The sequence below is a fragment of the Equus przewalskii genome, chromosome 4 (assembly GCF_037783145.1).
Source record: "Equus przewalskii isolate Varuska chromosome 4, EquPr2, whole genome shotgun sequence".
In the NCBI taxonomy this organism is placed as follows: Eukaryota; Metazoa; Chordata; class Mammalia; order Perissodactyla; family Equidae; genus Equus; species Equus przewalskii.
The window spans coordinates 10,294,298-10,318,367 of record NC_091834.1 but is presented as its reverse complement, the minus strand read 5'-3'; the positions used below and the strand labels follow the sequence as shown (position 1 = coordinate 10,318,367).

Genomic DNA, 24,070 nt, shown 5'->3' with positions numbered 1-24,070 from the left:
GTAGTTTATTTAAAAAGTAGCCATTTCATTGCTGAAATTTCAGAATTTAGGAAAGGAAAAAACAGAAAATTTTCTCAAAATATCCCACCAGTGAGAGATTAACATCTTAGTATATCCATGATGGCTTTTATATGCATTTATAAACATTTAGATATGCATTTTATATTTTTGTATTATTTATAAAATTGAAGCACATAGTATATAATGTATTATAATTTGCTTTTTCCAATTAACAAAATAACTGAGATTTTTGCCGTGTCATGAAATCTTCCAAATTCAAAAATAAAAGATAACCAAACTGTGTTGGTTTTCCACAAGTGGTCTCCCATTGACAATAGATAAGGCTGAGTATATCTAATAGCAACTCAGCAAATTTTAAAACATTACCTCTTTTCATTAGCCAACACTAATACCTGATCCTTAAGGAAAACTTCATGCTTCTATGCTAAGGATGTTTTGGCAGGAGAGGGAAGAGAAGGAAGAGAGGGAAGAGCATGGCAGGGAAGGAGGAAATAATCATCAGAAAATATTCGGAAATTCCCCTTGAAGAGAACAACCAGCTTACTGCTTTGAAGAAATTGATCAAATCAATAAATTACCAAAACAGCAGGTCTGCAATCAGTTTACTGCCCTAAAATGTTATTTTTCTCACTGATCCTTGTAAATCATTGACCTCAAGGCACAACCAGTACTATATTAAAAAACTGGTTTCAGAAGTCCTGGATTTTGCCTAAAGAAGAACAGAGTAACAGCAGTCACTTTGCTTATTCCAGAATTCACTCTCTACAAAAGACAATACACAAGCTGTAGAAATATTGCTTGCTCCTTCGCTACTAAGTGTACTTTCAAAAGTAAATTGTTCACAGGCAAAGATTAAACAAGCTATTTAATATCATCCTATTTGTTACTATTTCTAGGTATTCTTGGATAAAACGCCAAAGGGTTACATTTGACGTAGCTTTGTTGTTCTTACCATAGATTAGTTTTAAACCTCATTGTGGCTCATAATCACCGTCATCATGATCATCACCATCTTCATCACCATCTTCATCACTATCATCATCATCACCATCATCACAATCACTATCCCCACCACCATTGTCACCATGATCACCACCACCATTATCACCATTATCACCATCACCATCATTATCACCAACATCACCATCACCATCACGACCATATCTCTCCCATCCCATTCTCCATAAGCTGACCTTTCAACCTTCAGGACTTAGTTTAAACATGGCCTTCCTCCATTTCCCCATCTAAAGTAGGTTTCCTTTCCTCAATGATAATTCATCATCTTAGCAATATTTTTTATTTCCTTTCTGGCACTTCTTACAATTTAGAATTTTTCTTTGTTTTTTACTTGTTTTCCTCTCTTTCCTTATCTACACTGCAATCTAGGTGAGGACAGTGACTACAATTATCTTGGTCATCATTTTATCCCCAGTACATTATATAGTGCTTGGGCTATAGCAGACACTCAAGAAAAATCACATGAATTAATTACTCAATCAATTATCATCACTTGTCCTCAATTTTTTCATTATAAACTCTAACGCAATCCTCCCACCAAAAACAATAAAAATTACCTGTGATGCAAAATGATCTTTCCAGTACATTTTGTCTCAGTATGGAACCGTAGTGCTGCTATCCCCATAGGAAGTCATACAGGCACTATCAAGAACTGGCATGGCATAAAGGCAGAGAAAGTGGCCTTATAAGTGGTATGGGTGGAGAGGAAAGGAAAGAACTGTTCACTCAGAAACATCCCTCTCACCTGCCCGACATGAAATCCCCACCATTAAATTAATCTTTAACGTTAATATATCTTTTAAAATATAAATATTACATGGTAGATCACATATTTAACACTTAGGTATGAACTCATTTATCAGACTATTTGAACAAAGACCCTGACTGGTCAGGTCATTTTTGACTTGCCCAGAGCTGAGATGTTGGAAGATAGAAGGAAAAGGAAAGGTCACGTCGTTGATAAGGATGGACCAGATACTGCGCCAGGAGACCCTGTGCATGGAAGCCAAGAAGACATCAACAGACAAGAGTGAGAAGAAAATGCCTCCTTTGGCTCCAGACTTTTCTAGATATTCTATAAAAAAATTGGGAGTATTCTTTTCCATTTCAACAAATGTGTTTGAGTGAATCCGTTTCTGACTTACGAAGGAGAAACAAAGATTCTAAGTGTTCCGTTTTGAGGCCAGGGCTCCAAATGTAAAAGAGGGACATGAAGATCTAGTTGCAAGCTGGGGAGGAAGCATGTGTGTGTGTGTGTGTCTGTGTGTGTTTGTGTGTGTGTGTGTGTGTGTTGAGAGAATAGAGAGGGTGGGAGATGTGGAAGGGACGAAGAGAACATTTAGCAGAAGTAATACAGTGCAGAGGAATCTGATGCTAGTTGCTGATATGTAATAAACATGGGCAAAATATCATCCTAGCTTCACTAACTGAATAAGTGATCACCAGAAGGTAAAAGACTTGTAAGTCAGTCAGTCTTAAACAATAAGATGATCTCAATTTAGAAAGAAATAGATACGCCTAAGTTTTCCCTTAGATAGTACAACAAAAGATAGATCTCTGAACTTCAAGGAGCACAGACAGAAATATCTTCTGGCTCAAGGCCAATCGGCTTAAACAGTGCTCCAGCATCCACCGAGACACGCTGCTGGAACCTCGAGAAGGAGCACTTGACTGCACTTGACTTCCCCCACCTCCCCCTCACCGCACGCTGCCCCTTTCCTTGGCTTTCCAGTCCCCAAAGCTGAAGTACAGGAATAAGTAAGGTGAGGTTAAGCTATTTTTCTAAGTTTCAAGAAACTCCCTTTTAAACATCTGTAATTATGAACAGAAAAGGAAAAATTATAGCAGCTACTTTAGGAAAACAAAGCCATGACATTTCCCTCTCTGGTTGCACAGGCACGATGAGGAAACATATTTGTGCTATGTCATTGTCCCTAGGAACATCTCACATCACCAGACCAACTCTTGAATTGATCCCCCTTTTCAAAATGTGGGTATAATATAAAAGTCCCCCAGAGAAAACAGTAGTAAATATAAAGGTGGCCTTTAGAAATATTAATGTCATAGTGTTACCAGCAAATGGATTCTTAAGCACGGAATTGTCATTATAATTGGCATGTTAGCTTGTAACTCTGTGTCCATCAAATTGGGGGTCCGGGGTCAAGGGGAGAGAGTTAGGCATGAAAAGGTGGTACAGTGAATTTACCTCTGCGTACACTAGGATGGCTAACCAGGGCTTATTGTAGATAGAAAAAAGCCTGTGGTTCCCCAAACAACCATAACTCAACCAGTTACATATATAGCATATTCTGACATGAAAGTTGACACCACATACAGAAATACTAAATACCCCGTATGCTTGAGGGGTATGAGTTATTGTTGCTATGGGAGCTGTGAGCTCAGAATGGCAATAAAAATGGAGGAAGGATCACCCGAAGAGCTTTGGATCACACCCTTATGGAAACTATATGCATTCATACCTGCACAAATCTTTACTGAGTGCCTACTATGTGTAAAGCATCGTGCCAGAGGCTGTGGGAAAATACGGCCCCTGCCTCAAGTAGCTTATGAGGAAATAATACATCCACTGGGACCTTACAGTTCTAGAAAGGAATGGGGAATTCCTTCCTTTGTAGCCACACAGTGGAAACTGTCCAGAATATTCTTCCAATGTCATGTAGAGAAGCCCGTAAAGTGGAAATGCTAGTAGAGTCTACACCCAAATGCCCACTCCTTCAACTCCAGCATCATCTCCTAAAGCTAACACTCTCATGCCCATTTCTGGGCTTTCCACGGCAAAGTCTTTAAGTTTAACATGGTGGTCTACCCTTTCTTCCCCTGCCCTCTTCCAACTTACCCTTAAAACAACTAGCATAATTGACACCAAAAAATGTTTACTGCTTACAGCTCCTAACATTCTCCTTGCATTAAAAATACTTTACGGAGCATGTCTATGTTTATTTATCCATGTTCAGATCTCCCGATGGCTTGCTATGTATCCCATGAAACTATCTGCTCTGCATTTGGGGCTTTTATGTAAAATTTGTTTGAAAATAAAAATGTTTGGAGGTCACTTATGTACAGGAAACGTGGGAACAGGAAAACTAGAAGGCCCAGTCCAGGCAAGAGGAACAAAAGTCTAAAAGGGAGGGTAGGAGCAAGAATGGACAACAAGATTTTCAGCCTGGGTAGATTCCATGAGCACTGTCCATTCCTTAAACATGGGAGGCAAGGATAAGGGAGAAGCTAAGATGACTGAGGTTCCCAGCTGAGGTGAACGGGAGGCTGTAACATCCTTTGCAGAAGTAAGCAAGTCAAGAGGTGTAAATTATAGAGTCACGCTGCTGGAGTTTGAATCCCAACTCTGCCACTTACTTGTGCTGAGATTGATATGCATGTAAAGTTCTGAGAACAGGGTGTGGCTCGTATTAACAGCTCAATAAGTGCAAATCACTGTTCTTTAAGGCAGAACGGGTTTGTCGTAAGGATGTCTTTAGGCTCCAACATGATGCTTGTGAGGGGAAAGCCAAATATCTAGGTAGATGCAGAAAAAAAAAGTGGTCAGGACTGGAAATGGATTAGAGAGTAGATACGCAGAGAAATGATAGTGAAAGTTACTGAAGTTGGTGGGAATGTAGAAGAGAACCCGGGAGTGAACCTGGGGATGCCTCGTCTCTGGAGAGAAGAAAGAAGCAGCTGCAAGTTAAATAGAAGAACATAAGAAAACTAGGAGTAGATGGTTAGGGTCAAGATAGCCAAGCCACTAAGGAGCTTCAGGAAGTGTGGTCAACACTATCACACACGAAAGGCAATGGTGGAGGAGCCCTTCCAGCTCTCCTACAAGGAAATTCACATAAGGAGGGAGCCAGAGTGGGAGGGAGGACCAGGAAGAGGTGAATGATGATGATCCTAAAAATGTGAATGCACAGTAGGGTTTTCTGTGTGCCAGGCACTATGCTTCATTCTGTATACAAGTTATCTGATTTAATCCTCACAGCAACCCTCTGAGGTGGCCATTTTTATCACTCCCACTGCACTGTTCAAGAAACCAAGGCACAGAGAGGCCAAGTAAGTTGCCCAAGGTTTATAAAAGCAAGGCATAAAAGGTGATGGCCTGATACTCCAAGACTGGTTCTGACCTTCCAGCTCTCTCTTTTAACCACTTAGCAATATTGCCTTGAGGACGCGGGAGAAGCAAACGCTAGATAGACAGCCCAGGGAAAGAGACAAGTTTCAGAGGCGAAATTCTTGGAAGTCAGTTTCTTTACCAATATTTTAATATTTGGGTGTGAAAAAAATCACTTCAGTTTTAGTGTTATCAATTTTCTAATTAAATTGCCCTGGTTTGTACAGTTCTAATAGTAGCTCAAGACACAGAACAGACATATATTCACGAAATCCCAAGGAATCTCTAGGAAGCAACTCAGTATTTTTGATCCCGTTTTAAACACAAGCTATTGAGGCACAAAAGGCATCAAGATGCTACATAGTGAATGACAGATAAGGAACCTCAGCAATTAAGCACTGGGCTTCAGATTCTGTGGCTAATGTAGTTACTGTTGGCTCACTGCTTTCCAGGGTTTTCCTCTGGGGAATCCCTTTAAAGGGCTTCATAAGAAGATCTGAGTGGGTCAGCATGACAGTGGGGGACTGTTGGGAGTCAGGACAAGGAAAGATGGCGCCAGATCATGGAGAGTTTAAACATTACCACATTAGGTAGTGAGACCGTCATGGGGAGAGGAGCCTGAGCAGAGGAGTGACAAGATCAAAACAGCAGGTTGTGAGGTTTTATCTGGGGATTGAGGGCGGCATGAATTAGAAGGGGGATTGAAGGACCAGGGAGCAGAGTAGAGGCATGAAGCGAGGAGGATGAACAAATGCAGTGGAGAAAATTGAGCAACAGGGAAAAGAAGACGGAGTCAGCCCATTTCTCTAACCACACAATCTTCTTTATCCAAAGGGCCCCTGACCAGCACCTCACGCTCAGGCCTGCCCCAAGCTCTGTTTAACATCCTCATCATGGGCACTATAAACAGCACACAGGTATAGCAGCGTTCTGGTCCAGCTCTGCCCCTGTGCATTTCATAATCAGGCAGCCACCTTGTTTCTATGCCCAAACCCTCCCTCTGCATCCCGATCCTGGTAACTGCATCTTCCTTCCTCCTCTGGAACCTGCAGAATTCGTTCTCCTTTTCCTTGTCCCCTTCCTTCTTCTGGGACCTGCTGGGTGCCAGTCCTCACACCCCCACCACACCAGACCTCTATTTGCAGCGCCTCCACATCTCCTCTCTAGCTTTTCCTATTCCCAGGTTGTTGCTCCTCCAGCCTCATCCGTGGAGCGCTCCTGCAGCTCGGAGTTCCCATCCTTTTAGGAAGGGATGACATGATATTTATCCACATCTCAATTAATACAGGAGAATCGAGAATAACGAAGAAGAGTTGGCAATAACAAAATGGACGGTTTTGCCTTTTTATTAGCCTCAGATACTTTGAATTTTAGGTGGACAAAGAGTTTGCTCAGCCAAGCAGGAAAATCACTTATAGAAGAGACAAAAAAAAAAAAAAAGAATATTACCAAGAGCTGTAAAAGGTACTAAGGGATGAATGGAGCTAAACTTTGCCCCAGAGGGCGAGCTCAAACCCTGAGAACGATTTTTCCTACCAAAAAGCTCAAAGCTGTGAAACTCACTCGGAGCACTAGACACATCTTCCCAAGAATTCGACATGGACAGATCAAACGTGAAGTACTTCAGAGGTCACAAACTTTGAACTCTTCTGGGAAGAAAAAAATAAAGGTTTCCTACATGGAAAGTTGGTTTTTTCAGACTGTATGTACAAAAACATACAGTAAACATATGTGTAAAAACTGTATGTTGCACAGTCTCATTTCAGATGCTAGGCAGACTTTCCTTTAAGTTGTTTTTGGGATCATAAACCTAAACTTGCAGCCCCTGAAAAATCCCCATTTTGCCCTCAGGCATCCCTGCCTTTTTCATGCTTTTCTTTTTAGATACCATTTCATATTTTATAACATCACAGAATTCTAATTTGAAACTTGAAACTCATAACTGTTTCGCATGACACCCATCCAAATAAACGAAATCAAACAACACGATTTTTTTACTGATCTAGTCTAAAAAATCTTCTCTTTTTTTCTAACTATGCCTATAATCCTTTTCCCTCAATTTATTATGCAGAAGAGCAGTACTTATTTCATTAAAATAAGAATATATATAATCTTATATAAAAGAATATATTCTTACATATACTACGTATAATGTATATAATATCTTCATTATCATGTTTAAAATTCAGCAGGAAAACCAAGAAAAAAATTAAATGTCAAATGTTCAGATATTGCCATTTGCTTATCCCACAGACATATAAAACAGCTCATTAACACAACTTTACTTATACACTATTTTGAAAAAGTTTTATTCAAGAATCAGCTAGAGTAGATCCTAAATTCATGCCATTGTTTCCAGGTACCAAAATAATCTCTTCATTGTATTTTTCATTCATTAACTTTTTCCAATTTGTAAGTACACGTAAAGCTGCCAACTTAACATGCTACACTGTGGCCTTTTGTGTTAAAAATTTTAAAACATGATTTGAATAATCCATTTCCCAGATTGTAGAAAGACAAGAATTATTTACAGTCAATTGATTTGTATTGCATTAAACATTGCTAAAGTGAGTAGTAACACAGTCTTTCCATCCAAAGTAATATTTTAAAGAATGCATTTTAGAGGTGGCAAAGTGTGAGAACAGATTTGTTTTCACCACTAAACAGATATAAGGATATTTTCATGAAATCCTTGAGAAGAGACTAAACAGAGCAGCGCCACCTCAAGGCTTAAAACACCTTGAGAAGAACATTCTACTGAGATACAAATTAGAGTGACAGTTGTAATGAAGGAATCATTTTTAAAGCAATTATTGAGTACCTGCTGCACGCCAGGATATGTCTCTAGAAAGAATTAGGAGTTGTTAGGGGAGGCAGAGGACAAGGGGAGAGAGTAAGATGGTGAGGATAAAGAGAAACAGTCTGTACAACCTCTAGCAACTCTTTCAACACTTCAACTATTTCTAAGATGATTATGGGTCAATTTTACAGAAAGAAAGATGGAAGGAAGGAAGGAAGGAAAGAAGAAAGGAAGGAGGAATAGGAAAATACAAAAAGCCCAGAACCTTATTTTATTCAAACCCTTTTGTTTGGAGTCTCAATCTGACAATGGCTTCAATGAGACACCGATATCACCCATTTCGTCAAAAATAGGCTGAAAGGAATTGCCCAGAACATGGGTGGTGGGAGGAGCTCTGATCCCCTAGCCTTGTGTTTTCACATGAATGGACTTATCACCCGGTAGAGGAGAAATTCTGTGTCACATTGGTGGGTGACAGAGTCCGATATCCATGGTCTTCCACTTCCATACAGGAATTTGATCTTTTCCCTCTCTGCCCCGCTCCCAGGAGGAGGCAGATGTCCTGCATAAATGGCTTCCTTCATCAGACCCAAACTGTCTTTTGCTAGGCTGTCTTAAGATCAAAATGTAGGGACATGCGGAATTAGCAAGCCCATCTGGCTGCAGATGTAACGCCACATTTTTCAATGAGCTCTGTAAGCAATAAAGCGAAAGTAAACTCAGGAATTACAGAAAAGATCTTGTTCGGTGCCCCTTGAAATCCCAAAAGCATACAAGAAAGGAGGGCATGAGGCACCTATTTATTTTTTAATATACAATCATAATTTTTTTGCAACTTAACGGCTAGTGGATCAGGAACACACTTTTCCATTCATTTGCTCAAAAATATAATTTGAGCCCCCGTGTTGCGATGTGGTGTCAACTTCATGTGCTGACTTTAACCAAATAATCAGGAGGCAGCATTATCCCTCAGCTCCAATGTCTCCTTTTAAATTCCGTTTCTACAACACACTCAGGCCAACTGGAAAGAAACGAAACCATCAAGAAATACTGATGAAAGAGAGTGTGAATAGATAAGAAAACCTTCAAAATCTTAACGCACAAAATCTCCAACTCATATCCTTGTCTACCTTCTTGAATTCTAGCATACACACCTCGCTTTTACTCCATCTCAACAAGCTCAACCCCACAGGACTGGGCTGTTGCATGAGACGTTATCAAGACTCAGCCTGTCTGTCTGAACAATGAAGGTGTCTCCTCCTTTTGACTCAGAGCACTCATTGAGAGGAAGGATACAGGTGTGGAAGAGGTGATGAACCAAGATCTAAGACATACAATGGATTCCAAGCTCCAGGCAACAACACTGTCCTTACCAAGCGTTATGTTCACATCTGATGTTCCAGAGCCATAAGTACTTTGTTGAAGATGATAGTGATTCATTTCACCGAATCATCATATTGTTTCCTATCCACATATCCATCAGTTCTGACCCAACTGAATTACATGTAAAAGTTAAAGAGAGATTTGAGAGTAAACCCTACTTGGTCCTACATCCATCACACACAAATACAAACAAAATTATAATTTGTGAAAATTTCAAACTACTAGGCAGAGAAGAGATTTCTCTTTTTCAGCCCCACTACTGCCTCCAGAGCCACAAATATTGAAAATGCCAGTAGAGAGAAAGAAATTCAGTTGAAAATAGTTAAGCAGGATAAAAGATACCCTTTATTTACTTCGATTTCAAAAAAATGGAATTGAAATAGGAGGAATGCCACAATATTATTTAAAGGTTTTCCAAAATTTGAGTTAAGAAATGACTCCTTGGTAGAATCAGCGATTGCCTATCACCATAGTCCTTAATTATGACAATATAATTAGCTCATAAAAATCAGTTTAGATGTGCTAGGGCACACAGCTGGAATTTAGTTGAGTTTTTACAAAGAACGAAGAGAGAAAGCAAGCTCGTCTTGAAAATTTAACGCTCTGATTTCAAACGCAGGCAAGAATGTTAATCACTTAAAAGACAGATGATAGAGAGATAGATGATAGATAAATAGAAGGATAGTTGATAGAATGTTAATCAGTTAAGAGATAAAAGATAAAAGTGTTTCTGTAGCTATTAATCTCAAATAGTGAGGACTATTTTAAAATATAAACTTGTTTTATACATTATAAAATATAAACTTATTTTCAAACCTTCTCTGAAATTGTCTATGGGAATTTTGTTCTGCATACATACAGATCAGTGCCTACTGGCCACACTGTGTAAGATGTGTTGTGTCTGAAGGCATACCTCATGGAGTACTAGGAAATTGAGGCCAGGGTGACTCCTTGTTTGGTTACGAGCATCTCTTTTGATGGAAGCCTACCAGAGAGTACCAATTTGCTCTTCCATCCTTCCACCCACCATCTATTCTCTTTTTACATTTTATAAAAGAATCATTTTCCAGATCACCACGTAGAGCCCAATTATAGCAGGTAATGATGGCAACAATAAAATTCTTATATAGGAAATGAAGCAACAGATTCTTAGGAGGAGGAGGAGAGAGAGAGAAGAAGAAGAAAGAGAAGGAGGAGGAGGGCAGGGAGGAGAGAGGAGAGAAACAGGAGGCATTTCTGTAATGAAATCTGCCTTCATCAAGATTATACTAAGAATAATACTTCCCACAGGCAATGTTTCGGGCCATGTTACAATTCTGTGATTTTGCGTATTATTAAGGATTTACACCCTGGCCTCCAATATCCTTAGGTCAAATTCCAGCTTTGCCACTTACTGTCCAGGTGACCTTGTGCCTCTTCCTCAGTCAGCTAGTTAGTACAATGGAGATAAAAACAGTACCTACCTCACAGAGCTGTTGTGAGGATTAAATGATGCTCGTAAAGTGCTTGGCACCTGGGAAGTGCTTACTAATTGGTAGATTATCATTAGTGTTGTTGTTATTCTTAAGATGGCTAAATATCCAGCTCTTTTCTGGATGGAAAATCTTATTAAACATTATCTCCGATATTCAACAAAGCTTACAGGATTCCTACTGAACACACACACACACAGTGAATACCAGACTAAATTCTCTCCATTCTTCTGCTGCAGATTTATCACTGTGCGTTGGAGGGGTGGGGGGAAGGAGTACCTTGCTTAATCTTCATTGCCTCATTTTTTATCACTTAAAATAACATTCGTTGAATGTAAGAGGCACTGTGATACAGTGCATTAGAATCACCTGTAAGGCTTTTCAAAAATACCAATACCCAGATGAACTGAATCAGAATTTCTGGGGATGGGTCCTGCACGTCAGCAGATTTTCACAGGTTGCCTCACGTGGTTCTAAAAGGCAGCCAAGGCTGAGAATTGGTGTAGAGACAAACAGTGAAGCCTTAGAAGGAATGTCTGGGTTCAAACCTCACTTCACTGCCAGCAACATGGCTCTAAATAAGACCTCTCTGAGCCAGTTTCCACTTCCACAGATGGGAATAAGGATTTCCACCTACTTCTCAAAGTTGCTGGTTTCGAATGAGAGCGTTAACATCAAAGATATGCCATACAATTTGTTCTTGAGAGCCTGTTTTGAGTCTCAGGTGAGGGAGCCAGCTACTTTTAAACCCATGAGTGAAGCATTATCATTTCCTATCTAGGTTCCTTGTCCTGGCATTTGTAGGGAAGAGCAAAGAAGGAGAAAGCATACACCCACCCAACCGGCAGCTCTATGGAACCCATTCTGGGGATCTGTACAGTGAAAGATGTCACGGTCCGCTCGCGCTTCCATCTCTTATACAAACAGAAGATTTCATTACCACCCCTTTCACTTTCTTAGCATCTGTGGAGTGATGTGGTTAAGATGAATGAGCGGAGACATATCCTAAAAGAAATGAAGAACTTAACTTGTTACTTTCTCTTAAATATTTAAGTAGTATATGTTTTGCCTACCTTATCAAAAGCCCGAATTAATTGAATTCAAGGGCTATGTCTGATTGGTTTTGATTCAGCCCTTCTCCTGACTGCATTATTTAACCTATGAATCACGGTTGAAGGATTGGCCTGACAATATGAAATATAGAAAACAAGAACTTAGCTGACATTAATTACCATGAATTTCTTCTGGTCTCTTTTTCACTAATCCAGGTACGCTAACTGAATCACGCATTGGAAACATACATCTCTGTCAATTATCTTAATAAATAGAATCGAGGCCCATGAAAGAAAATAAGTTATGCATTTTGTTCAGCTGAGTTGGTGGCTTAGAACAAATATAGAGGTTTTAAAGTCATAATGTATCTGACTGAGATCCTTGCGTTATCTCTTATCCTTACTTCTTTGCTACTAAATATAATATTGTGATCTTTATTGCTATTTTAATTGGTTTGAGTGTTCAATATACAAATGATAAATATCTATTCTTGTGGCGTAAAGCTATCCTTCACTTTTAACATTAGACTTCACCTTCTCTTAGGAAACAATACCTAAGAGTTCTTTTGGTAAAGTAAACCCCATTTGGAAGATTCTGGAAATTTTTATGATAAGAGAAATGAAACATCTCTACTTGTTAGTCTCATTGCAGAAACTAACTTATTTTTTGAAAGCTGGATGCTCATCAGGAGAGAACTTGTTAAACAAACCATTGACTATCCATAGAAAGGAATACTACAGAGAAGGAAACAGATCTATTCATAGTACTATGACGTGTTCAAGATATGTTTTTAAAATGCAAAAGTAAGTTGCAGAGGGCTACGTATAGGATGGATCTACCTGGGTTGTATAAAGATTTTCTATGCTTATACATACATAGAAAATTTCTGGAAGGATATATAGGAAACTTGACGATGGTTATTTGTAGGAAGTGGAATGACGGGGCACTTTACTTTTCACTTTATACTCTCCTGTGTGGTTAAAATTGTTTGTCACAAGCATGCATTGCTTTTATAATTTGTTTAATAATAATTTTTAAAAGACTCATAGGATTCCACTATGTAACTTGCCTCAAGCATATGCATATAAGAACTGTTTTCACATTCTATAGGTTTTACACATGCTCACCACTCCGGCTGAACTAGCTGTTTAAACTCTGTTTGATAGGGGCCGGCCCGGTGGCGCAGCAGTTAAGTTCGCTCGTCCCACTTCTTGGCGGCCCAGGGTTCGCAGGTTTGGATCCCGGGTGCAGACATGGCACCGCTTGGCACACCATGCTGTGGTAGGCGTCCCACGTATAAAATAGAGGAAGATGGGCACGATATTAGCTCAGGGCCAGGCTTCCTCAGCAAACAAGAGGAGGACTGGCAGTAGTTAGCTCAGGGCTAATCTTCCTCAAAAAGAAAAAAAGTAAAATAAAATTCTATTTGATAGATAATGGTAGAAAGAGAAGAAACAATCCCAGTTGATACGTTTCAGCACTTGTAGAAATTAGCTATGAAACTTGCAGTACAAGGCAAAACCAAGTGCCCTAGTTTTGGGAAGGAAATAAGTACAATAACCATCCTCTGCAGTAGAGTGATAACTATGTACTCACTTTTCTACAATAATCTTGATTTCCAGAAGCTGCAAAGTATTTCTCCACCCTCAAGATCAACTTACTTGAGAGGACAAGTATTTTAAGTAAACATCTACCATAATTTTTTCATGTATTAAAATTGAAAACAGAGTTAAAATATTTTTAGATTGTTAGATGTTAAATAATCAAGTATTCCTAAAAAGTCCAAGGCATGACTGTCTGTTTTAACCAATTCGATTGCCTCATTTTCATTTTCACTCTAAATTCTTTGGTCCCTGGAAATCTAGACATGGGTTCATTTACAAATGGAAGAAGTTTTCAAAAAAGAAAGAACTTTAGTTACTGAATTTAGTATTAACATCTTGCCAATAAATAAAGTATGATTGTCTTGCATTTGAGCAACAATGTTATCCTTTGTTCCCAGAAACTTTTTGAATATTACTACAAACACCTTTTATATTAGCGACGTTAGAAATACACCAGGAATGTGTAAAAAGTCACTCTGTTAAAGAAAGATTTGAAACAGAGAAAATGAACACAGCAATGATCTGCTTTTTAGACCCTTGAACACTATCTGCTGATATGAACAGTGAGAAATTTTCAAATTTGGGGTCCTTATATCAGCCAAATTTCCACAAAATCTCTTATTTTCCCAAATCTTGACCTGGGGCATTTCATCCCACAATCATCACTTCTGCCTACCATTCAACCAGCATCTTGTCAAATCTGGCTGCAAGATTAAGTTTCCTGATTCAGAATTCAATATTGTAACCCTAAGGATATAAGATCCAAGCTGGAACATTCTGTTTTTCAAAAAAAAGAAAAAAAAAGGATAAAATGGTTTCAGCCCAGAGCCCACAGTTTGCCCTGGCCATAATGATGAATCATCGGGAGTGGCACTGAGTGAAATGATCCCGATGTTCTTGGCCTTATTCGTGCACATTAAGCGGCATTTTACATTTGTCCCAACTCTCAATCTCTTCTCCAAAAGGTTGAAAGCGCCTTGTTTGCTAGTGTTATTTAGGGCTTAGAAAATTTGCTAGCTCCATCTGAAGCAAGTTTGGCCTGCTGGAGCCTCGCCTTATGTGTTTTGCTGCCTGCTCTCCCACACTGGCCTTCAATTTTGGAGGAATACAAGTGAAGATCTGAGAAATAGCTACCTTTTTTTCCATATATCATCAATATCAACTAGGGTTTCTGGTGTCCATGCTTCTGTCTTTGTGCAATATTTGCCCCACACTCTCAACAATAAATATTTCATTTTTTAAAAAAAATCTGTATATAAATTCTGCACTGAAAATCCAGCTGTCTATAAACGATGCACTTTGTTCTTCTAAAGACGAGTTTACTTGAGTTCTTTGGATCGATGCTAAAATCACCATTTAACCAGGTATTTAATTTTTTTAAGTATATCTGTTTCTTTAAGCTTTGAGGTGTAAGGGATGGATATTTTCTTTTTAAAATAGTTTCTAATTATTCACAAAAAGTCAAAGTCATAAAATATGCAAACAGAGTCGGCATCATATTAACTACCAGAAACATCCATTTTAGCAAGGCTGCTATTTCACAGCACCCAAGCACTGGTTAAACTCTTGTTAAAAGCTCCAAAAATAAAGCGTTCCTTAATTTTGAAATTCATGTTCCATGGCACAAGTGCGAAGCTTTTTCTTTTTCCCTTTTGGCTTTGTTTTTCCACTGTCCCCTCCTCAAGTCTCGTTTCCCTGCAGAATTGTGTGATCTAAAATCGCCAGGTGAGCTGAAGCAAGCATACAAAATAACTTAACAAAATGATTAACAACCGAGACAAGCGTTTGGGTGAGTTTTCTGCTTTGTTTTGCTGCTGTCTGTCTCCCTTTCCAGCGCCCTTTGCCGTCTGGGCAGCCCTCAAGGATTCACTTTCCACTTATTACTCATCACACTGACTCTGGATTACAATGGGAAAGAGAAGGAAAGCTGATGGAGAAATGACAGTGAAGGAAGACCGCAAAATACCAGAGCAACGCGTTTGAGTAACTATTTCCTTTTCATTCAAGGTGTCAACACATTTATTTTTATCTTTGACCTTAGGAGGTGCCAGCTGGAAACTCTATGGGAATCTCTTCCCACTGGAATTATCCACTCCCTGGGCAGGGGGTTGGGGTGGATGGGGGAAGAAACTGAAAACAGGTGAAATTTAGAATATTCTGTTCATCCTAATTATTTTTTTTTGTTGTTCTTTTGGTTAGAAAAACACTGCCGAAGGTAATAGGGCTACAGTTCACCCGGCATCAGTACCAAGAATCAACAGCTCATCTCTGTCCTTTGGAGAAAGAGTCCTTCATATCATGGGGGTTTTAAAACTAGTGATAAAACAAAAAGCTATTTTCCGACACCAGCGAGCTTGGAAAATAAAATGTTTTAAAACCTAGAGAATTGTCTTTAATATAAATAATCACAAATGTCTTCAATTATTTCGCTGCTACTTCCATACAAGTGTTTCTTATTTAGGAGAAGTGGTAGCCCCAAAATAACAATAATATGGTCATACCTAGCTGGGCAAAGAGAAGAACACAGCATAGGGCAAACCTGGAAGGAATCTATCAAATAAAAATTAGTCAATTTTCACCATAATCGGCTCATGTTGCAGAGTTGGGAGGAACAAGAAAATAATAGAAATAAAAATGAATCTTAATAAAATGTGAGTCTCTCACAACCCCTTCTTCAATCGAAGATTCCGAAGAAATGTCTAAAAAGCAAAATTGGTACAGATTTTGATTACAATTTTGGACCATCTCAAGACAATATGGCCCAACAGAGTAATTGACATTGTGATCCCAGAACAAGGCTTGACTCAGTAATTTATTTCATTGGACACACACTTCATCTACCAAAAAAAAAAAAAAAGAAAGAAGGAAGGGAGAAAAAGAAGAACATAAAGATAAATATATAAATTCAGGTTTGAAATTGCACGTAGGGTAGTTATTACTATCTCCCAAGTAAAAGTTAGGCCACAAAATACAAATTAATTTAAAAGTTGTGTAACTTGGATTTTCTTTTAGTGTTCAAATTTTAATCAGTATTTCTCTTTCTGTGCATTGTTTCTCCAGGTCTGATCCTTTTATATTTGCACTTTATTTCACAATTTTATTTTCCACTTAAGTATTTTTTTCAAAAGCGACAGCTTATACAGTATCCCAGCGCAATTAAAAAGTGGAGTTTTTCAATTATTTGAGGACATGTTAGCTAAGTTCTAATTTTGGTAAACAAGAAAGATGAAAAGAGAGATTTGTTTCAACCATCTGATAAAATGCCGTTTACACAGCAAGACCATAAAGGAGTATCTTTTTTCACTGACCTCTGGAACAAGTGGTATAGATTTTTACGTAAAGGAAACACATTACAGTCGAACTTTCTTTCATAAGCATTCATATCTTAAGTGCTGCAGCACCGTCTCTCCATATTCTAGAAATGGGAACCCAAAAGCTTTCCATTCCTAAGCAGTGAAATGATACTTGAATAGTACATGGAGTTTCATTAACCGACCTTAGAAACAGAAAAGAAAATTCGGTGTCAAGACCAGATTCCACGTGCTCGTTGTTTAGTATTACATTCAACATTATTGTATAGTATTATTATTATATAGATAAATTTTACTTTAATGGACAAATTTGGTTTCATAATTTAAACAGGCTCCGGTAACAGACTGAACTTCACTTTAAAAAATTTTTAGAGGCAATGAAAATTGAGCTCATCTGATAGAATATAAAAGGTTAACATCAACTTTCCTTTAAGTATAAGTGGAGTATTGAGTGAAGTATAATTCAAGGTCAATTAGAAATACGTAGTACAAACTCAATTGATGAGTCCTGCACTTACAAAGAGAATATTAGCACCATTTTGTGCTCAGAAAGAAAAATCTCTAATTCATTGTATTTTTCTAGTATACTATTCACCTATAAGACCCTGAAAAAAGTATTCTCAATTAAATCCAAACGACAATAATTTCAAATTCCCAAAATATATAAATTTGCTAAAGTGATATGTCAATTTGAAAAAAAGGGCATTCACACATATAAAAGTGACTTTTTAGAGTATACGCAAGTTATGCTTGGGGTGTGAAAAACAGGGTTGGGTAGCCCCAAAGTTTATTTTTTATATAAAGGGCATGAAAATCAGTCTAAATGGACAGAGAACAATCTGCAAGTGTGTTATTTACACACTGCCGGGGTCCCTCCTCCCTAGGCCACCTCCATTTCACGTCAGCTTGAGTATGCCCTAGGTAAGCACATTGTTCTTAAAGCCACAGTAAATACTTTCTAGAATAAGGGAGAGTATAAACAAACTCACATATAAAATTGTTTAAATACCAAAACAAAAAAAACGTTTTTGTGTTTTAAAATCTTCATATGAGAAAACATGCACTGAGACACTGTTAAACCAAATGCCCCCAGCTACCCGCCCTCCCATTGGGAGCCATCGCGCAGCACACACACTGAGCCCTGTCTCCGATAACCGCAATGCTTCCTAATGTGCCACTTTCCAACACTTTAAATTATCTAAATCCATCTTGAAAAAAAAAGACCCATTTTACTGGTAAGGAAAATTGCAAAAGGTTTTGATTGCGCTTATAAAGCCGTTAAATGTTTTCTTTGCTCCTCTGTTTGTACCTCAGCATGTCAACTGGATGCGCACCCATGGGCATTTCATCCAGCTATGTCTCCCCCATTCCTAGCAAACTCTTAGATATGCTTGATAAGTATTTTTCTCTAATTTGCTTCATCTGTTGTTTTTATTAACAACTAATTTAATATCCTCTGTTCTGTAATATTTGCAGAAGTCAGTATATAGAAACATGCAGCCAGCCTGGACGCTCAGGCCTGCGGCGCATCAAGATGGCAGGTTGGCCAAGTGTCCTCTGGGGACGGCGGTGCCAGAAGGAGGATTGGACACAGTGACCCGTCTGCATGAGATGAGGGAAAAAAAATAAAAACAGGACGTCTGTAATACTGATGAACTAATCTGTCACTCACAGCTCAGGTCTGCAAAAAAGAAAAGATGCAGTAAACACTGAATGACCACGAGAGGTGGAAATGCAAGCCTTCATTTTCAAATGATACTCAACCCCATGGCTCAGAAGCTGCATAACTGTGTAGTTTGACTTGATCTGAAAATTATCTGATGGTATCAAGCCATCCTATGGTTCAAAGGGTTAGGAAGCTTGCTACAGATAACTATCAAAAATCTGGTTGATTTCCAAAACCTGTGCGAATGAATCAAGTGTCTGGATCTTGATACACTAGGCAGGGAATTTGTTCCTAGGTACTAGACTGCTTAATTGCTTGCTTGGGGGAGGGAAACTCCTGGGGGAAAGGCATATAAGAGCAATAATGTGCTCCATGAAGCCAGTACGCTCTCCCCAGCTGGATCATGGCCAGCAAGGCAGAGAAGTCTACCCTTCTCTCCAGTGGAAGCAACTGGATATTTGATCCTAGAGATGAATGAAAAAACCTAAAGATCATATTTCATGGGAATCTTTCCCTCTTCAGAATGGAAAATATCATTGCAAACTGGTTATTTGCTCCTCCAAACCAAAGCCATTTAGGAACAGAACTCAGAACAGAAAAAAAAAGGACGAAAATTATTATTATTTCAACACGTATTTGAGAAGAAACACACACAAACATTTGCATTATCAAATGGCACTGATCACACCTGCTGAGTAGGTATAAGATGATATTGAAATCAAGAGCTGAGAAAGAAACCATCTCTTTCTGGTTATGAGTGACTGAAAAGCAATAAAAATTATTTTCACATTCTTGTCCTTATTGCTAGTGACAGTCGTTTAAGTAAATATTGTTATCTGTGCCATAACAATTAAAAGAAAATCATTTCAAATGTGTATGTCATCTTTCTTTTTATATAGATAGAGGTTTCATTTAGGTTTTCCAACTTTTATGGCATGCTTATGAGACAATGTGCTATTTTTCTTTCCTTTTGAATACTTAGTGTTTCAATTTCAAAAAAAATAAGGATTTTAGTTTGTTTTAATACAGAAGATTTAATACAGTTTTCATACAGAAGATTTTACAACCTTCAGGACAATTGTTTTTATAATTTATTTGCTTGACATAAGTATCTGAGTTTTTAAACAAATAATTTATGAGAAATGAAATCTTCCGGAAACATGTGGCTACTTTGACACAACTATTTACAAAGTATTCATAACAAGTCATTAACATATATAGTTCCTAGACATGCTCAGCCTTTAAAAATTGCTTAGAGTACACACAAAACACAGAGCTATGTAATAACAACAACCAATTTTAAATCCTGACAAATTAGAAGTTACGTCTGGTGTCTATAAAGCGTATACCAGTTCCTTTTTTAAAGTGTATACTGGAACCTTTTAAAAGCATATACTTTTGTAATTATTTCCAATAAACAATACTGAATAACTTTACCCTGTTTTTTCACCAAGCTTTCTTTTCCCAAGGAAGGGAAATACATACAAAAGGAAATCCTGTCTCTTATTTGGAACTGAAACACTGTAATTTTGCACAGTATTAAGGAAATACTGTGACATACGGGAGACAGAACATGCTTGCAACCTAAGAAAAGTTTTATTAAACAGGTCAAGAGAGTTTTCAGGAGCTCAATTTTTATTTATACGCAAAAAGGTCATCTTTCTGAACGGGTATTTATTTAATTCTATACGCCACAATTCTTTTAGCTCTATTTCATACGCTTCTTTGCTTATCAGAGAACACTTACACTGAAATGGGTATTAACAATATAGAAAATCAGTCCTTACATATTTTCTCCTGACAAATACATGCCTGCAGACTTCACTTTATATATATCTGTATAAGAAAAACCAACTTGAAAGTTTTAAAAAATATTGTTCTGTTCAAATAGATATCTACTGCTTTTAAAATAGCGTGAGCCTGTGGAAACATAGTATTATATAGCTGACATTTTCCATCTAAAAATACATTATGAAGCATGCTGGTATTAATAAACCATGTGCTTTCAGAACCCTGAAGTGCTCTGCTATAATTTTGTTGAAAACAGAATAAGATGGTATATTTTCCACCACGCTATTAACATACAGCGAACAAATTTTATGTCATCACCTCACCAGCCTGTCTTGATTGGAAAGTGCGCAAAAAAAAAAAAAAAACTTTCAGGAGTTTATCAATATTCGTAACCATATTCTGATTTATGAGTTAACAGTTCATAAGTCAGCAAGGTTCACTTAGAAAAATTTTGGTCAAAAATACATTACAAAAAAAAAGAAAGAAACCATATATATTCCCTTTTTCCTTACCCCACCCCCATCACAGTCAGAAAAATTACCCTCCCTCTGCAGCAGGGCACTATCATTCCTTTCACCACTTCAGTTATTTGAAGGCAAATGAAAATACAATGATCCTTTTCTCTTTTGATTTAGCTTACAACGCAAACATTTAAACACAAACAGACACGACGGATTTAACAAAAAGCACCAAACAGAAAGCGAGACTCACTGACCCATTTGGAAGACAAAGACGACAGAACGGGAAAGCTCTAAAAATCAGCTTGTGAGGCCTCTGAGAAATATTCTTCTGGCATTTCATCACAGCAGCCCCAGACCAGTTCACCTCCCTGGATACAAGGAGGAACTAAATAGAGCTGTTTATTAAAGCTGTTGTGCTGGATTGCATTAGGAAGCGCGAGCAGGCCACCTGGACCTTTCAGATTGTGGCAGTGTTTAATTTGCAGCCTGCCCCTCTGCAGCAGCCAAGACCACTACTACATTTACCAGGCTCAGTCACACATTATCTGGGTTAGAAGTAAAGGCACGTGTATTTATATCTTTCTATTTTCCATATAGAGAGCGAGCGAGAGAGAGTACAGTGAAAATAAAAATATTGAACAGAAAAATTTTACCTACTGCCTAGGAGACACAACACTTTATTCTCTTCTCACACTTTATTTCTTCCAAGGATCACAATCTCAACAGAAAATAAATTCTTAGACACAGATTTTTTTGAAGCATTCAGACCAAATTCTAAATTAGATTCGTTCTTCGATTCTTTCTGTGGTTGTTTTAGTTTGGGTTTTTAAGCGGCACACTGAAGTTGTAAGCTGAGGTTTCCTGGCTAGATTTAATGGGTGCCTTTTCCCTTCCGCACTTCAGCACTACGCTGGCAGGTAGCTGAAGATACAGATAGAAAGATGGTACTGTAAATATGAATTATGTGAATCATATGGTGAGACCCTTGTGGAAAAAAGGGGAGTTGAGAAATGGCTGACTCCATACCTGACCAATTACAGCTTGCATGGTCCCCGTGTCCTGCTGGGCTGAGAGACCGCAATCCATCATATGTTGTCTTTGAAAAGGAGAATGGGGGTTTCTGGCATGCATCTGTCAATCAACTTCCGCACTCACAACCATCACCAAAAGCAAGGGGAAAAAAAGTCAAGCTGCTCCACCAAATAGGATGAAACCGTCATGTGACCTCCGGCAGACACGCACACACACATTCACTACCTCCACAGAGCGTAAGAATTTTCTGTAGATATGAAATGACATTGACAAATACCCAATACCAAGTAAATAAAGTGAGACAAACAGCTATTCACCAACGACAAAACATGGGCTGTAATCTTCTGCTAAAGGTTTAACAAACCTAAGAGGATTTTTTTAATGCTCTAGAAATCTATGTTTAGGACAAAAACAAAAACAAAATTAACTATTTCACGTGCTAATTGCGACTTTGATTTCCACCCACCATATAAATTTTTTTCAATTATAATTCACTACCCTACTTCTCTTAAGCTGTCCCTAATGATTTTATTTTCAGATTCTCTAAATGACCTTTTGACAATAGGCAGTAATCTCTGTAGTTTTTTATAACATCACCTTTACAGAAAAGCTGGAAATGTTAACTGTCGCTTAACACAGATACCCTGATATTTGTTGATTGTAAACAGATATATACAATCATTTGTGTAAACTGTGAGGCCCACTCAAACATGAAATATTCAAAGTGTGTAAACAGTAGTTACTAAACTTTTCATCTTCTAAAAGGTTAAGAAATGGTTTACTAGTTTGATGACAAATATTTCAACTTTTTTTCATTTAATTTAAGCTGTTTGGTCCCCCACACTCCAGGACAGACTGTTGACGTATTCCGGGTCAGCGTTGTAAGAGTGACCTCAACATAACCTGGTAGCGGTTTAACCCTTTCAGGATTAAGATCAGAACCTGATCCTAAGGACAATCTGACAGGTATTGCAAAGCAGGTCTTTGAAAATCCAAAACCATAAGTAGTATCCATAAATTTGGTGGCTTTGTGGAGTTACTAACGTTCGCATTTGTCCACTTTTTAAACTTAAGTTCATTAGCTCGCATACTCTGCAACTTTTCAAAAAATTTCTACAGAAAAACTTTGCGTTATTAACGTGGGGATGGCTTTTTCAAAGTTCAAAACTAACGTTAAGCTTGAGAGGTAGAGAAGTCATGAGAAATATTTAACACAGAATATGTACTATTATGTATATTATAACATTGTATTATATCATCGCTTGAAAATGAAATAAAAAGAATTTCAAGTAAGGAAAAAAACAATTTTCAACATTTTAAAAGGAAGCTTTAGGAGAAAAGAACGAAGGATGGAAGTCTCATAGACTTCTCATTAACAGTTGCCCCACAATATAAACAGATTTACACACACACACTTAAATCTGCATCGCCAAACGAAAAGAAACCGTGCACCAACTGGGCAGCCCTCCTGGGAACTGACGACTGGGACGGTCCTCCCAAACATGATTAAAATGCACAGTTGGCAGTGAAACCCTGTCCGTGCTCCTGGAGACACAGACATACCGGGTGTTTCTGCAGTGCCCCCGGATCCGGACGCTGGCGCGCGTCTGTCGCCTCCTCTGCCTGGGGAGGGGACGCAGGGGCGGCCGAGGCGCCGCGGGAACCGGCTGTGCCAAAACTGCCCGAAGCTCGCGGGCTCGCGGAGGGCTGGTGGGGCGCTACCGCTCCGGCGTCACCGTCCTGGGACCCTGCCTAGGCAGACACCCGACAGACACGGATGTGGCTGGACCCGGAAAGCCGCGGAGGAGGGGCGGGCGAGGCGGCCCCCGCCGCGATCCCGCCACCCGGCGCGCGCGAGCCCCGCGCCCGCCCCCCGCGCCCTCCGGGACCGGGACCGCGACCGAGCCGGCGGCGGGCTGGGGCGAGCCTGGGTGCGCCGCCGCCCCGCACCTCCGGAGCGCAGCCCGGGTGTCCACCAGCTGCCGCCTCACTGGAGGCTCAACCTCCCCCAGAGATCGAGCTTCCTGGGCGCCTCCCCGGGCATGGGGCCGAGGCGGGGGGTGTCCAGGTTGCAGGATGAAGCCGAAGATCCATCCCCTTTAAAGCTCCATTCTCCAAATTGTAGTGGTCCCCTTGGTACAGGGACAACTGTTTGCTTACACTCAGGTTGTTTACGTGGCCGTCTGGCCTAAATTAATTACAATCATTACTAGCCAACACTGATGGAGCCGTGAGCCAGGCACTGGGTCAGACAGGACGTTACATTAGCTCACTAAACCCACCTAAAAACTCAATGAGGCAGGTATAATTATTCCCATTTTACAGATGAGACT

General features: G+C 39.1%; 1 protein-coding gene across 5 annotated transcripts in view; it reads right to left on the bottom strand.

The window, feature by feature from the left end:
* POU6F2 (POU class 6 homeobox 2) overlaps positions 1–23,499 on the bottom strand; it is a 459,108-nt gene extending 435,609 nt beyond the window's left edge. The window contains exon 1 of one of the 5 annotated variants that reach the window (XM_070615457.1): positions 23,301–23,499. Coding sequence is in view for 3 of the 5 variants with exons in the window: in XM_070615451.1 (XP_070471552.1) it covers positions 21,732–21,836 (105 nt within the window). In the remaining 2 variants the exon portion in view is untranslated. Of the gene's footprint in view, positions 1–21,731; positions 21,928–23,300 lie in introns of those variants that run through there. The other 4 variants (XM_070615454.1, XM_070615451.1, XM_070615455.1 and 1 more) reach the window with 4 other exon arrangements.
* Between the last annotated feature and the right edge of the window lie 571 nt (positions 23,500–24,070).